The sequence below is a fragment of the Haemaphysalis longicornis genome, unplaced genomic scaffold, assembly GCF_048455015.1.
Source record: "Haemaphysalis longicornis isolate Haplotype H1 unplaced genomic scaffold, Haemaphysalis longicornis Haplotype H1 scaffold_153, whole genome shotgun sequence".
NCBI classification, from domain to species: domain Eukaryota; kingdom Metazoa; phylum Arthropoda; class Arachnida; order Ixodida; family Ixodidae; genus Haemaphysalis; species Haemaphysalis longicornis.
This window is the reverse complement of record NW_027526260.1, coordinates 111,324-127,408: the sequence shown is the minus strand read 5'-3', so window position 1 is coordinate 127,408 and position 16,085 is coordinate 111,324. Positions and strand designations below refer to the sequence as shown.

At 47.0% G+C, this 16,085-nt stretch overlaps 1 protein-coding gene across 1 annotated transcript in view; it reads left to right on the top strand.

Annotated features, from left to right (window-relative positions):
* The first annotated feature begins 6,269 nt into the window (after positions 1–6,269).
* LOC144165979 (BBSome complex member BBS1-like) overlaps positions 6,270–16,085 on the top strand; it is a 39,392-nt gene continuing 29,576 nt past the window's right edge. Inside the window, exons 1-3 of the mRNA XM_077695650.1 lie at positions 6,270–6,295; positions 13,538–13,821; positions 15,136–15,284. Of these exons, the coding sequence (XP_077551776.1) occupies positions 6,270–6,295; positions 13,538–13,821; positions 15,136–15,284 (459 nt within the window). The remainder of the gene's footprint in view (positions 6,296–13,537; positions 13,822–15,135; positions 15,285–16,085) is intronic.

The following is a 16,085-nucleotide window of genomic DNA, read 5'->3' as shown; positions in this document are numbered from 1 at the left end:
CGAATAAACCATTTCTGTAATGCTGGTGCGAACATGTTAAGATAGGCTTAAAACATTTAACACTCTCGCAGCTTTCGCGACAGCGTAATCCACATGCGCATTCTAAAATACACCCAAGCAGGGACGTAGCCAGAATATTTGTCGAGGGGGAGGGGTGTTATGCGCCACTAGTAAAAAACCAAAAATAAAGAGATCCTGCACCCCAAAAAAACCATTAGTTTCTTTTCTGCTTGAATGAACCGATATCCTTTTTATTTTTGTGTTACCATTACAGTATAACACTATAATATAAAAAATGAAGGAAGCTCACACTAATGCGTAAGACTTGAAGGTATACCGAAGCTGTACGCAGCCTTCACGACCATCACGAAGGTTTAGGTCCACGATTGCAGCAGATTTGCTTCTTCTTCACTGCCACAACGACCTTTACTGCATCACTGTTGCTATAAGTGTGAGCTTCCTTCATTTTTTTTCTCTGGAAGTGATAGTCATTGGACATCACCTTGGAGGGGCATACGCTATGACGTGTCTTTCTAGTCCAGAGTAAGTGTGGCCACGATTACGGCGAACGCTGGAAGTCTTTTTTTTTTTTTTTTGCTAATCTTGGCCAATCTCTCTAAGTGGCTGTGCTTGGCTTCACGAACGTGCGCAGGAGACGCTGGGCGGTCTTCTCGAGCACGCATATACACGAGCGCTAGGCATTATCTTGGTTTTGGTAACATCCGGGTGGTCGCCGTGAGGCCCGCGCTCACAAGCACGCGCTCGACAATTTCTTAGTATATTCACTGTGGAACCGAAATGTTACGACTTGCTTAACGGCTTCGCTGTTGACAAATACACGCTCTACTATAATATAGTGGGACGAAAGGAAAGGTGAGGGAGGGATGAGGCGCTCAGGAAATTTCGGGGGGAGTTCTGACATCGGAACACCGCTTCCTGGCAACGCCCTGGCCCCCAAGTGGTCTTCGAGGTGTCTGTAACATTATTTAAACAATAGGTACACTCTATCTTCTCTTTCTTCTTTGAAAAACAAAGGTTAACACACTTATTAAAATTCAAGAACATTTTTCATGTTGTACACTAGTCATAAATACTTGTTCAGTTATTTTGAAGTTGGAAGGTACCCTACCCACTCTTAATCCGCCTCTTTCATTGCGGTGTGCTGCCACCTAGCGTGCCTAGCGGAAGTTGAAGCCGTAGGGTTTGCCGGCGTTTCCTCCGGCTGCGTTCTCGTTGTATGCACGGCAATCCCACATTACGGCGAGGAGCAGCCGAAGTTTTTCTTCTGTATTGGTGTTATAACGCCTTAAGATGACAGCCCCTGGTCATCACATAATACCAGGCGGCTTCTTATCACTGAATGAGGGCTGGCAGAGAAATCTCGGACAGATCCGTGTGCCGTCCGAGCAGCAGAGCGAGCAGTACTTGGAGTCGTCTGGCATGAAGTGCGATCGCCAGCTCAACAAAGGCCGGCAGTTCGCAAAATGCCTTTAAGCGCTGGACACATGTACGATTGGTACACGCGATTCGCATGCGACTGATCGTTACGACTGTCGCCACGACTAGTCGTACGCGTGAATTTGAGACGGCCCGATGCGCGCATGAGATGCGTCGTCGGCGTCGCTCCGCCCACTGTTTTTGCTCCATGGTCAACTACGATGATCGCTGAGCTGAATTTGTAGATTCTGCGCGTTTGTTCGCAAGAAATGGATAAAGCAAGCAATCGTGAAGCGTTTTCTGCCCTCGGAAACAGTCCGCGCACACGCCGGCCGCGCCTGCCAGCTCGGCACACTCAGCGGCTCGAACCGACGCAAACCACGGTAGCAACCGCGCTTGTCGCTGCTCTTCTGAATCAATTTGATCGCTAAAAAGTTCCACATGCGAGAAAGTAGGTGTTAGTGTGGTGAAAAATTGTGCTAGGGATTGTTGTCAGGGCTTATTTTAAAAGCGGCGATCAGATATATCTGCCGCGATGCAAGCCGCCTACGCTGACCGGTCGCCGCGGCGCGCGGTGCGCCGAGCGGTCGAGAGATGGCGATACCTGCGCGGAAGCATCGAAACAGGCTACGCAGATGTCTTGGTCACCGATCGCTCAAACGGCAGTTATAACTTAATAGAGTTCCACATGCGAGAAAGGGGATGATAGTGTAGTGAAAAGTTGTGTTGCGGATTGTCATTCGCAGTTGCACAGATAGCAGCCATCAAATATCCGCCAGGATGCTAAGCCTATAGTTCCCATCACCCGAGCCGACGCGAGCGACGCAAACCACCGTAGCCGATCGCGTGCGGCCGACGGGAAGCGATAGAAGCCGACACCGCTCCCTTTTCGGCACTCCGAGTTACAGCGGAACGCAGCACAAGTTGTGGGCATTGTTCCGCGCACAACGAGCATACACAAAAAATCAAACGATGTAAATACAACCACGACCCCTTCCCGCTTGTGCGGGAGCTGTGGGGAATGTCGTCTGCTGCCCCTACTGGACTGCTTAGGGACTTGGCCGCTAGGGGATTGCGCATGCGCAGTGGGGTTGTGAAAGAGGCGGATTTCCCGGATGACTACACAATACTCGCAGGGACGGATTAAAAAATTTCAGGGCCGGGGCTAATTGCGTCCTTGTGGCCCTAATGATGGTGATGACGGCGACGATGATGATGATGATGACTTGTTTAGGACGCGCTGAAATTTTCGAAGCCCACATGTTACGCTCGCTGATATATACGTAATAGTTATTGGTTCTGGGAACTTATTTCTTGGATTCATTTGCAATATTATCTATTAATTAACGGGTATTGCGTGGCGTACACGTTGGTACGTTTTAATCGTCAGTCGATTCCAAATTCACAATTAGTCAAAGTGGTTCACCGAAACGCAGCACAGACCTTTCAAGAAACCTTTCGCAGTCGCAACCTTTCAAAATAATCATAGGAATAAAATACAATTTCACATTTAAATCAATGTTTACATAAAATACAATAAACAAAAGCAATGATGTCGCACGCAAGCTCCGTCACTCGTGACAGAATGTGAACAAAAACTCATTTCGGCAAAGGAAAAATTTTGACGTCCACCTCGAATGAGGCCATACATCTACAAAGAAAAGCTATACAGCTTTTTAAGAAACTTCGCTGTTTGCACGAGGTCGCGGGTTCGATTCCCGGCCGCGGCGGCCGCTTTTCTGATGGAGGCGAAAAGCAAAAACGCCCGTGTGTACGAGATTTCGGCGCACGTTAAAGATCCCCAGGTGGTCAAAATTAATCCGGAGCCCTCCACTACGGCGCGCCTCATCGCCTGCGTTGCGTCGGCGCGTTAAACCCTACAATCAATCAATCAATCAATCAATAAACTTCGCTGTTTAAGAAAAAATTCGACCTGGTGCAGAATTCAATTCGCATTCGCGCAGCAAACAGGTAGCCTCCCGGTTACCTCAATTGCTAGGGCGACTGCCCTAGGCGGCGGCCCCAGGTTCTAACGCTCGACAAGAACAAATTACTCTTCAACTGCGAAGCTTCTGAGAAAGCTGCAGTCTAGCTTTCACTTGTAGACGTACAGGTGCCGTCAGAAGTAACTGGAGCACGGGAGCTGTGGCCGAACCGCGTAGGAGCGCCGTGTAGCTGCACCGGCGGTAAACTAAAGGAGCACAACACGCATGCCTACCCGCCGACACCGATATATACTTGTCAACTCACTTCTTTTAGCGCGGCTACGAGCGTTGTTCGCAGCATGCTGGTATCGGCGATGGCGCTGGTAGCGGAACCACCTAAAAATATATTAGAAAATAAATATCGTCACTTCATATCCCTGCATTTGCAACGCTTCTCCAGAAGCTCGCGTGCGCTGAAAGTGCGTGAGTGACGCTGCCAGATACCGCCTCTGCTATCAGCGCCATCGCTGAGACAATATGCTGCGAATAATGCTCGAAGCCGTGTTAAAAGAAGTGGATTGAGAAGTATAGATGGTATATCACCATCGGCAGGCGCGCATGCGTGTTCTGCTCCTTTCGTTTACCGCCGGTGTGGCTACACGGCGCTCCTATGCGGTGCGGCCACAGCCCCTGTGCTCCAATTACTTCTGACGGCACCTCTACGGCCGAATTTCAGTTGGACGTCAATTTTTTACTTGCAGAAGCTAACTCCAACTTGAATATATTTCTAAACTGGTCCGAAGAACGTCTTATCTTCACGCTTCTTCCTTCATCAATCAAAAATAACCACTCGAGAGAAAGAAGCGCTTATCGAAATCATAGAGAAATATACCATTTGAAATTTTATCTTGAGGCTTTCGCGTATTCCCGTATTCCTATTCATGCCAGTTCACGTATTGCTGTTACTATTCACGCACGTGACATTGGTAAGACATCCTGATCCTCCTACTTGCATCGGTGCATGACCCGTTGCGGTACTGCCTATCTTTTGGTGCGGTATTCCGCCAATCATGGCAGACACTAGCGGACGGGTAAGTAATAGGATAGAAGGACACGCCAGCATCCTTCATTTGGAGCGACATAAGACTTCCTTTTCCCTACCCCCAATAACCCCTCCTCTGCCACTGTCCGTTTTCCCAGAAAATACATTAGCGAGAAAAGTATATATATATATATATATATATATATATATATATATATATATATATATATATATATATATATATATATATATATATATATATATATATATATGTGTGTGTGTGTGTGTGTGTGTGTGTGTGTGTCTGTCTGTCTGTCTGTCTGTCTGTGCGTGTCCCTTGATGACATTATATATATATATATATATATATTGTCAAGGGACACATAGGCGGGCAATGCCCCCTAGTGCCACACAAGACAGACGACGACGAGGGCGACTAAGGGCGGGCGCTGTCTTATGGCCGCCATTTACATACATTCTGTAAATACGTCCATCGCATCTCTTTGTAAATATACCAGATCCCATCAACCATGGATCGCTTCATTACTTCTACCGCTATGTAACATTGTATACATACATACATACATACAGGCATACATACATACATGCATGCATGCATACATACATAAATACGTACATGCATGCATATATACATTCATTCATTCATATATACATTCATTCATTCATTCACTTCTACATACATACATACATACATACATACATACATATGTAGATACATCCATCCATCCATTCATTCATACATACATACATACATACATACATACATACATTCATTCATCCGTCCGTTCGTTCGTTCATACATGCATGCTCGCATACATACATGCATACATACATTCATCCATATATACATACATACATACATACATTCATTCATTCATTCATTCATACATACATACATACATAAATACATACATACATACAAATATACATACATACATACATGCATTCACACATTCATACATACGTACACACATACATTCATACACACATACACACGTACATGCGTGCGTACATACATACATACATTCATTCATACATGCATACATACATACATTCATATACGCATACATACATACATACATACATACATACACTCGTTCATACATGCATACATACATACGTGCGTACATACATAAATACATAAATAAATACATGCATGCATACATGCATACATACGTGCATACGTACACATATTCGTTCATACATACATACATACATTCATACATACACACATACACATACATACATACATACATACATACATACATACATACATACATACATACATACATACATACATACATACATACATTCATACATACATACATTCATACATACATACATACATACATACATACGTACATACATACGTACATGCATTCGTTCATACATGCATACATACATACATACACACAAACATGCATGCATATACACATACATACATATATACATACGTACATACATGCACACAAATACACTCATACATACATACATACATACATACATACATACATACATACATACATACATACATACATACATAACAGCAACCTGCCAATCTAAATGTTACTTCAGGCCTTTCTTCCTTTCAACTCACAAAACCCCCAGCCCTCACGCCAGCACTGCCGTCTTTTTCCCCATTATGTTTTAACTGCCTCAGCCTTCCTCTGAAGGCGAGTAATTCCGTTCCAGCGCGGGTTGACATGGATGGGCCCTCGCCCGAGGCAGCTGCCGCCCTCTACGTGAAAGCGTGGCGGGCACGGCGGGCAAGCGGTTTGTTGCCATGACGACGCCTCGTTGGTGTGCGTGCGTGCCTCGGCTGCGACTCCGAGTCAGCGGCGACCATGAGCAGCGGAACGACGGTGGCAAGGTGAGCCGATTCGTGCGGCTGGGTTGTTTGCCGCTGCGTGCCGTGCCCGCATGCATGACTGGAAGACAGGGACGTCGATGAGGCGTGGTGAATGCACTAGAGACTATTTCAACGCCGCTTCTTCGCTCGTACGTAACCTCGGTCATATGTATTTTTTTCTGTGTCTCACAGCTGGAACTCGGTATCCTTGTCAGCTGGATCTACCAGTCCCCCCCCCCCCCCCCCCCCCCGGCCACATCTATCCTTTCGAAAGTTGAAACAACCTTTGCGCATTCGAGGAGAATTGTGATAACCCATTGTTATCAGTAGGGATTTTGATTTCTACACTAGTAATAACTAGTACAAGGGCAACGCATATTCAATGCAGTCATCCAATTTTCGCAAAACAATTACAATCCCTACGCGAGTACCAAGTTCGTCAAGTACATTTGAGCATGCATGCTTTGAAAAGGATGGCACGGACTCATTTGCGATGTATAAAATAAAACTCGATGTTGTGATATTCTTTGTTCTCAAAGTACCAGCAAAGAAGCCGATTTGTCACGTCAAAGTACAGCACAATCACTGAGAGGAAGTTACACTATGCAACATGCTTAACCATTCTCCGGGAAGCGCGGCGTAGCCTGAGCTCTGGAAGTTATCCAAGATTGCCTCTGTCTATAAACTTTGTTATTGTTCAGATCCATCTAGCTACAGGCCACTCTCCGTCTCCAGTGCGAGCTTGTCTAGCGGCACAATAGATTACTGCACAAATATAGTGTACAGAGCCCACAGTAACACGATTTCACCTGCCACTCTACTTCAACCACCATGTTCTCCATGACATGCTAGTAAACATTCCTCAGCATAAAAATAATCTAATTGCACTCACTTACCCCTATTTGCAAAAAAAAAACATATGTCGCTACGGTACATCATCACACTAATCTTCAAAAAACTACGACAGTGTGGGATCCAGGACGGTACCGCTGACTTATTTCTTCTTTGAGCAATCGCAAGCAAGCTGTAGCAATGAATAATAATTCACCATTGTTGCACCATACTCCTAAAGGAGCGCCACAGGGATACGTACTGCGGCCGCCGCTATTTTAGTTGTACATTATTGACTCTCCGCAAAACTTAACCCAGAGGAAATTTTATTATTTTGTTTTACGCAGAAAATACAGCCACAATATTGACAGCAGTAAGAGGTTACTGCTGAAACCCGAGTTAAAGATTTGAGAGAAGGTTCAAAATTCAAGAGGTTAGTAGAGCGAAAGACAAAAGTTAGAACCGAATAAAAAAATGGAATGTTTAGCAGATCATGAATTCACCATGAGTGCCGAAATGCAAAGTCGATTTTTGTCTGTAATAAAAAATAATAAAGGTGTTAGAATCTGTACTGATGAATGTCTGTTAGAAGTTCTCAAGCTCCAGACTAAAGCATCCTTGTGGAAATAAAGTTACTTTCATCTTCTTCTTCATATAGATTTCTCGAAGTTATATTAGTCGCCAATTTTTACTGGTGTAATTATGTTATTGCTCTATGTACTCTATGTAAGGTAGAATCTGCACGCTGCGATAGAAGCTCAACAGTGGTCGGATAGAAATGTACCGTATATTCTTTACTATACTCGGTTACAACTCATAACGGCACCACCTCATGTAGTGTATCACTCCGCCAAAGCGCCGGACCCGTGACGTCAGTGCGCGCGCGTTTTGAAAGGTGTTTGCTATGAATACGTGATACCGTCTGCCTTGTCTCACGCAGTTTGTTTGTCGTCACTGGAGTCGTTTATAAGCATATTAAGTCCAAAAAATCACGGGAACAGCTCACGCCATGTTCAAAATATTCCCAGTAACGCCCTAATTGCGCCGCGCGGAGAAACATCCGGCTACGGTGATAAGGCACAGCGGCAACTTCCGGTGCCGTTCTTAAGTTGTCACCGAGTATATACGTTTGTAAAAAACTTCCACATAAGTTGTATACAATCATGCGGCTGGACATTAAACACGTACCGTGATCCCTTCCTATGATCGATAAAAGGAGCATGATAACTTAATTACCATGACTACTGCCCCCCGAGCTGACGATTGTCTCCATATATGTAAATGTATCGTCGTTAAACTCCTCACACGAATTAAAAATGCAACCTTTCTTAGCGATCTAGTTCGATAATTATCTAGGTGTCTTTTTGCACTTTCACCTCCTACTACTAGAAACCTCACACATAGAAACTTTAACACCTCTTCTAAAGATAACTTCTACGGGAAACGATCTTTTCACTAATGTTAACACTTGAAACAGTTTACCACCTCAAATAAAGAAGCTAAGGAATGCCGACAGCGATATTATAAATACCATCTTAATTTATTGTTCCCATTTTTGAAGATGTTTGCATATTTTATGTCACGTATTTTTGTGTAGTGCTATGTATGATGTACGTATTTTTGTGTAGTGCTATATATGATGTTACACCACATTGAATATATCCTCGTACACGCTCCTTCAAGCTTTGTATGCCGATATTCACCCTTTGCGGCATCCTATGCCAAGCCATTCCTCATGCTTCTTTATCTATGCATCACTGATTGTATATGTGCGAACTATTTATTTTTTAAACTGTACCTTGCAGCACCCGTTTGCAGCGCTTCCAAGCACCTCTTCAACATTTATATAGGCGGTATTCAATATAAAGCTTAGCGGGCGATTTCTCCGGCTGGCAACACTGAAAACCGCCATGTCGGTGGCCACCGTGCCAGCGCATGCGCTTAAAAAACACCAGCGTACATCGTCTGCTGCGTTTCAGGCCGATTATCGGTAGTGGCGTCAACAGATATAATATTATTCGCACTCACATTAAGTGGTGGCGCTCTACCTACCCTCGAGCACTTCTAATCCACGGAGGATGAAACCGCGGCTGCGAACGGCGCGTAAAAGCAGCATAAGTCCGACGCTGCGGTTGGCTGCCGCCGCGGATGTCGACGCCAGTGCACCCGCACCGCATCGACGACTGGTGCCCTCTAATACGTGGTTGAGTACAAAAACCGAATAATTTCTTCGGAGAAATGGTTCACGCGTACACCGATTTTGCGCTGGCTTTCCTGTGCGCTATATGTTTCACACCCAGCAAAACAACTCACGTCTGACTATTTAGAGCGCGGCGGCTGGGAATCAGCTGATCTGCGGCGGCTACTTCATACGCGTACCGTGCTGTACTCAACATCACTTGGCGTCGAGGTATTACTTTGCGTTCAGAGGGCAACAGTTGGGAAACGATGCAGTTCCTGCGGTCAAACGGACCACTGCGCTCACGTTGCAACCTTTGTGCCACAACCGACTCGCACTCGCTCGTAGGTGTGTGCGGAGGCTGGGGTTGAATTGCAGATAAGGTTGTCACACTGTGAGCCGAATCATGACTTTTCGCGTAACCAACGCTATCGCGGTACAACTGACTATCGAATCACTCGCACACGCCTTGCACGGAAACCCAAGGTCACGTCGCGGCCCGCGGCCTGCCTGGCCGCCATGAAGGCATGGAGGAGAAGAGGGGTGCCTGATCTGGGGGCCGTGCGCACAACGTCGCCTTGGCAACACACGCTTGGCCACAGATATGGCGGCGCACTCGCACGGCTGCCTGCATGCATTCCACGCTATTGAATACCGGCTATACAGTGAACTGAATGACTAGGTCAATTCAAATTAAGAGCTTCTGGTGCTATACGTACCCAGAAGACACGTCTAATAATAACCCCACGTAATCAAATGCACCCTGAACACTGCTTAGAACTGGTGGCACAGCAAGGCTTTCTGGAAGCACCCCGCCACCGTTCAGTTCGACATTTAACTAAGGCATGTTGTGCTTAGACCGTTCCCTTTGGGTAGGTGTCATGGAGAGAGAGAGAGAGAGAGAGAGAGAGAGAGAGAGAGAGAGAGAGAGAGAGAGAGAGAGAGAGAGAGAGAGAGAGAGAGAGAGAGAGAGAGAGAGAGAGAGAGCAAATAAACTTTATAAACAGGAGACAGGTGGTCGGTTTCCTCAGTTCAGCTGACCCCGTTGGAGCGTCAGCCGTCTCAGCCCGGTGGATCAGCCGAAGCTGGTCTTCGACGCACGATCTGACCAGTTCTCTCTCCCCCTCCCACTGCTCAACCGAGGGATAGAAATCGCGGAAAGTGAGGGGTTGATCTGGCACTCCCACACCATGTGATACAGAGTGCATGGCGCTTTGCAGAATCGGCACTGCGAGTCGTATTGCATAGGCCATGGATAAAGTGCAGTTTGGTCGGATGAAGAAACGTGCTAATTTGGGTGAGACGCCAGTACCGCTCCTCTTTCTTGCTGAGAGAGGGGGGTCCCTGGGGGAGCGCAAGCCGGGCTGGCCTGTATTGTTAAGGGGATCGTCGTCTCTAGCCAACTCTCTCGCGGCGCTTGGCTTGTTACACCTCGAACGGACTCATGGTCAAAGACATTACCACAGAGAGAAGTGTGAGCCTGTGTCCAGACAATCGATACCCTTTCCTTCGGAGGGTTCTAGCTCAAGATCTTCACATCGGTGTGTGAGATGCGGCCTTGTAGGTAGCTCCTACACGCTGACTGAGAATATGTAATTATTAATTCCGCAGGTGTATGGCGCCTACAAACTTAGTTTCGCTGCCATTGACTTCTTGCTAATCGCTGTCTCTTCGAGACTAGATGCTACATGGCGCGTGCTGGCAGCATTATCCACTCGTACTCTCCACCTTTCAGCCACAAGATGGTGCATCACCCCTTGAATATCAGCTCATCGTCACTTCCTGCTTAGCGCTTTGATATTAAGGTTAAAGGCCCCATTTAATTACAGCTACTAATAGGCACCACTTGTGATTGGCTCACCACTTTCCATTAGGAGGCGAGCGTACGGCGGTTTTTGCCGCGAACACCTCCAATTCGTGTCAGCGCACGAGAGCGGGGATGACATGTTCGTGAATCTGGCGCTTTGACATACTTCACCACATCGCAACTAATTCTTTTGTGATGCAGCCTTTACAGGGCCAACCATTCCGAAGTCTCAGGATTCCCACGTCTGGGGTCATCGGAAAGGCGGTGTTTTATGGCAGGGGTGATGTGCGCTCCTTCTGAATTTAGCATTGGGTGCAATTCATATAAATTCACCGGTTCTAGACCCATTCCAGATCAAACTCCGCATGTCTAGGTGGAACAGCGCTGAAACAAGCTACAGGGAGACAAGATAGACACGGGCATTTCCTATGTCCTGTTTTACGCTGTTCCACCTAGACATGTACCAACTTGCCCAAGTTGGAACTCTCTAACGTCACACATTTCTTGCCTTGAAAGGCACCAAAATTTATCTTCCGTACTGTGAATCACATCTTCAATTTTTAGGAAACTTTGTTTCATAAATTTGTTTCCTCGACACTGTAATAATCCCAGACTTGAAGAAAAAAGGGTGCCTACAATCGTGAACGTACGGTACATTTGCTTGCTCCTTCTCTGCCCTGTGTGGCGAAGGCACGGCCCAATACCCTGTGGAACACCGTTGGCACGCTGATAATTCTATTGCTTGGTAACAGCGCAAATAAAACAGGACACAAAAGGAAGAAGGAACGGACACAGCGCTGACGGACAGCGCTGTGTCCGTTCCTTCTTCCTTTTGTGTCCTGTTTTATTTGCGCTGTTACCAAGCAAGACAATGTACCAACTCGCCCAGTCGTCTGTTTTGATAATTCTAGCGCATTTGAATCCGTAATCATTGGCGGCAATTCACTGCAGCCGTATACCTCGGCATGAACGTTCTGTGCGACCGATAGAAGTCGATTGCTACTCTACGCGAGTGTACTGCTGGACTCTGCTTGAAACGCAGGACACAGCACTCGTTCCCTTTTGTCCACAGGATATGATGCAATCATCGCTCCAAGAAAACGTTTGCTCGTTGGGGATCCCGACTGCTGCAATTTCGGGGAGTTGCTCTCTCGCACTTCAAGTTGGCGGCTAATATACGAAAAGTTAGGAGTTAAGCAATCACTGCCGCATACACACTAGCTATCACGCTGCAGCGGTAGAAAACAATTTCTGAAATCGGCAATCCCGTTGTCCGTAAACTTTTTTAGATGCGACGCATCTCTTGCTCTCGGGTATGTCCCTCCGTTGTCGTGGCGTCCGCACGCTCACTGCACATGTGCAACTCTCCTTCGTTCTTCTCTCCGACAGCTGTGCGCAGCGCTCTCTCTCCGTCTCATTATCATAACAGCTGGTGTGCGCGCGCTTCGCCTACGTTCGCGTCTGCTCCGGCGCGCAAGTGTGCGCATGCGCGCGACTCTCCCCCCGGCTCCTCTCCTTTCAAAAGCGGGAATATAAGCGGGGGAGCGCACGGCGCCGGAACAGTCAATCGCTCGCTTTCGCCCTTGACTTGACTTTGCTTGACGATACCTCTGTGCTTGACTTGAAGAAGAAGATCTTCCGATGAAGACGTGATGGAAGCGACAGTCCCTTCAGCGAGTGGACTGACGCAATCCAATACCAGCGTCAGTCCAAACGCTCATACAAACACATGCGGGTGTTCGTATGAGAACACCCGCATGTGATGGAAATGCATCATACGCGTTCACAACACGTTTCACGCGATTTAGAGAATCAACCCAATGGAAACGCCAATTGAACCCCCCCCCCCCCCCCCCCCGATGCGTCGCATCACATCAGGGTTCCCTCGCGGGAAGATGGGCATAATTTTTTCTCACTACTGTACGCACGTGCGTGGCTACTTTTCCCCGTTACCAACGACAACATTGACAAGGACTTACGATGATGATTATAATAATGATCACCCGTGATGCCGTTCTGTACCCATTTAACGTAAAAAAAAAAAAAAAAACTGCGCAAATTGAGGTGGCCACACAAAGGAAAGTACACAGGTAGTTTCAATTCGCGCAGTTATTGTTTTACTTTACGTTAAAAATGCACCAACTCGCCCACCAACAAGTCCTTCTTAACTGTACTCATTCATTGTCATAATATGTATTATTCTCTGTCCCCAAATATAACCAATGTGCACATTCTCATAGGGGCAGTAGCGGATCCTCGGCTACTCACTAGCTCTGCGAGAGACTTTAGAACACGCTAACACCTGCAATTATCCGGCAAGCAGTCGGGTCATGCTTCAACATCAAATCCCCCAAGTTCCCCGTCCACCCAATTTATTTTAAAACCCACGACCGTGCTTTTTCTTTCTCACAACTTTTCTTTGTTCCCATATATGTAACCATGGCAGTGTGAGCGATGGCGGAACTGGCACCATCAGTAGCATCGGAGGCGGGACCACCGGCAGCGGCAACAGTGCGTGGCTTCGGGCGCACCACGACCCGTACGCGTCGCTGTACACGCTTCCCGGTGGCCTGTGCACTGCCGACGTGCTGGCCGACGGCGACCAGCGGCTCCTGATCGCGGACCTGCGCAATGGCGGCCGCCTACGACTCTTCCGGGGAGGCCGGCAGCAACAGCAGGGGGAGCAGGCGCTGGCAGCGCTGCCCTGTGGTATCGCCGCGTTCCGCACGGGTTTGTGACTCTTTTAATGAGTGACCATTACTTAGCTCAGTTTGCGAGCTCCCCGTTTGGCGCTCTTTGGCCTAGAAAGCAGCAGACTGTGCACCAATATCGTCGTCAGTGGAAATTTGTCAGTCATCAATCAATCAATCAATCAATCAATCAATCAATCAATCAATCAATCAATCAATCAATCAATCAATCAATCAATCAATCAATCAGGGTGTCTGACGGCTCAGTTCCCTGGTGTATCAACCGCAACGAGGTGTTTACTCGGCGACGTTTGCACCAGTAGCACTTGCGCCGCTAATCGTCATCCTCATCATCATCCGCGAGTTTAAGGCGTGACTAAAGAGCGTGGCCCGAAGCTGTCTGCGAAATTCCGCCTGGCGGGTGATTCACAAGATGGCACTGTGCACGTCCTTGGCGTTAGAGTTCCTCCATAGCACCTCTACTTAGGATGCTGCCTCCTAGGCGATTCACCACCTGGCGATTCCATTGGTGAAGCAAACTCGTCAGAGGCGCGTAATCTGTACCTGAGGTATAAAAACGCAGCAGCAGCAGCAAAAGAGGTAACGTCTACATCATCATCTGCGTCCACATCGGCCTGTGGAACGTCGGAAAGCACTGTATTCTCGAAGAAAACGGTCTCGTAGCTCGGAAAAGGCGGGATTTTCAAAACGAAACACAACGAACCCTTGCTGCAAATGCTGCGTAAAAATCACCGAAAAGTCGAAATATGGCCGGTTTGTTGTCTTGCGTGTTTTGAGACATCATACACTCGGCAACACTAAACTCAGCTGCGTAAAGCTCAGCGACACTAAACTTAAGAAGAAATTAGGCTCCCGTTTTCTCACAACATATGGGAAAGCTTAGGTGCCACTGAAGTTTTTTTTTTTTTTAAATCGCGAGAGCGCCTTTTTTTACCTACGTGTTTCTGTAGATAGTGGTGAATAACCAAGATACTCAATTGTCATAAACTTGTCTAAACGTTGATCTTTTGTCATTGAATAGGGTGCAGCATGCCTGGATTAAATAAAATTTGCGGGAGTATCTACGCACTCCACGGTGCATCGTTACCACCATCGTAATCATGAGCTGCCAATTCCCAGTGGGAAGTTGTGGGAACTTGATTTTACCCCTCATTAAAGACAGCCGCGTTTTGGGAGTGTGTCTGAGCATGTGTCTGTATGAGTAAATTCTTCCTTCACCCATCATCATCTGTACCTGTTCCTCGAAATGAATAATTGAACCCCGAATTTTCGCCAACTATGTGACCATCCACTCGGCTTTTGTATCGGCGACTGTCGTTTCGGCCCCGTGCAGAGAGCGCTCCTGCCGGCCAGCCCCCGGCCCTGGCCGTCGCGGCGGGCTCGTGCCTGTACGTGTACCGCAACTTGCGGCCCTTCTACAAGTTTAGCCTGCCGTCCACGGTGGTCGACGAGTCCGAAGTCGAAGCCTGGGCCAGACAACAGGTGCGAGACCGCCAGGCACCTATAGCTCTCGCACACACGCAACCATGTCTTTGCGATACGGTGTACAGTTTGCAGCTAAATGGGTCCTGGCCACAGTGGAAGAATAGACTGTCCTGGCGTGTGGTAGGTATAATATGGCCGGCAATACAAGCCACATAACCTCCGCTGCGCATTTGCAATGGCACCGACTACATATATGTGAAAACGCATCGCAACCAAAAGTTTTGGTCTGCTGCAACTTATATATTCAATTTGAGTGTTACAAAGAACAAGTGAGAGACGCTGTCGAAAATGCACGTAACGAGATGTCCTTGGACAAGTGGTTCCTGCTTTTTTGTTGTTGGTGGATGAATTGTTGCTGATGTTGTTGCGCTTGTGTTACTAGTGAAAAAATGAACCGACTAAACCAATACTACCGTATCGTGCGGCACCTTGCATGCCGAGCAACGACCGCAACCAGAAGCTGTGCTTTTGGTATACATCATGCTGTCGTGACGAACACGTGCAAAACTGTACTAGGGGCCCCAGAAGGGGCCTGCAGAACACAATAATCGTTTCATTATCGATGTGCTACACATTGGATGGACCATGATGGACATACAGTTGAAACTCGATTTTACGAAACCCGATTTTACGAATTTCCTGATTTAACGAACAAATTCGGATTCCCCCACAGTTTCCCATAAGCCTAATGCGTTTACGAACTCGAAATAACGAAACAAACTCCGTCGCCAAACCCGATTTAACGAAGCATTCCGGAACTCAATCAAAGATGCATAGAAACAGAGGTTTTTTCCAAAG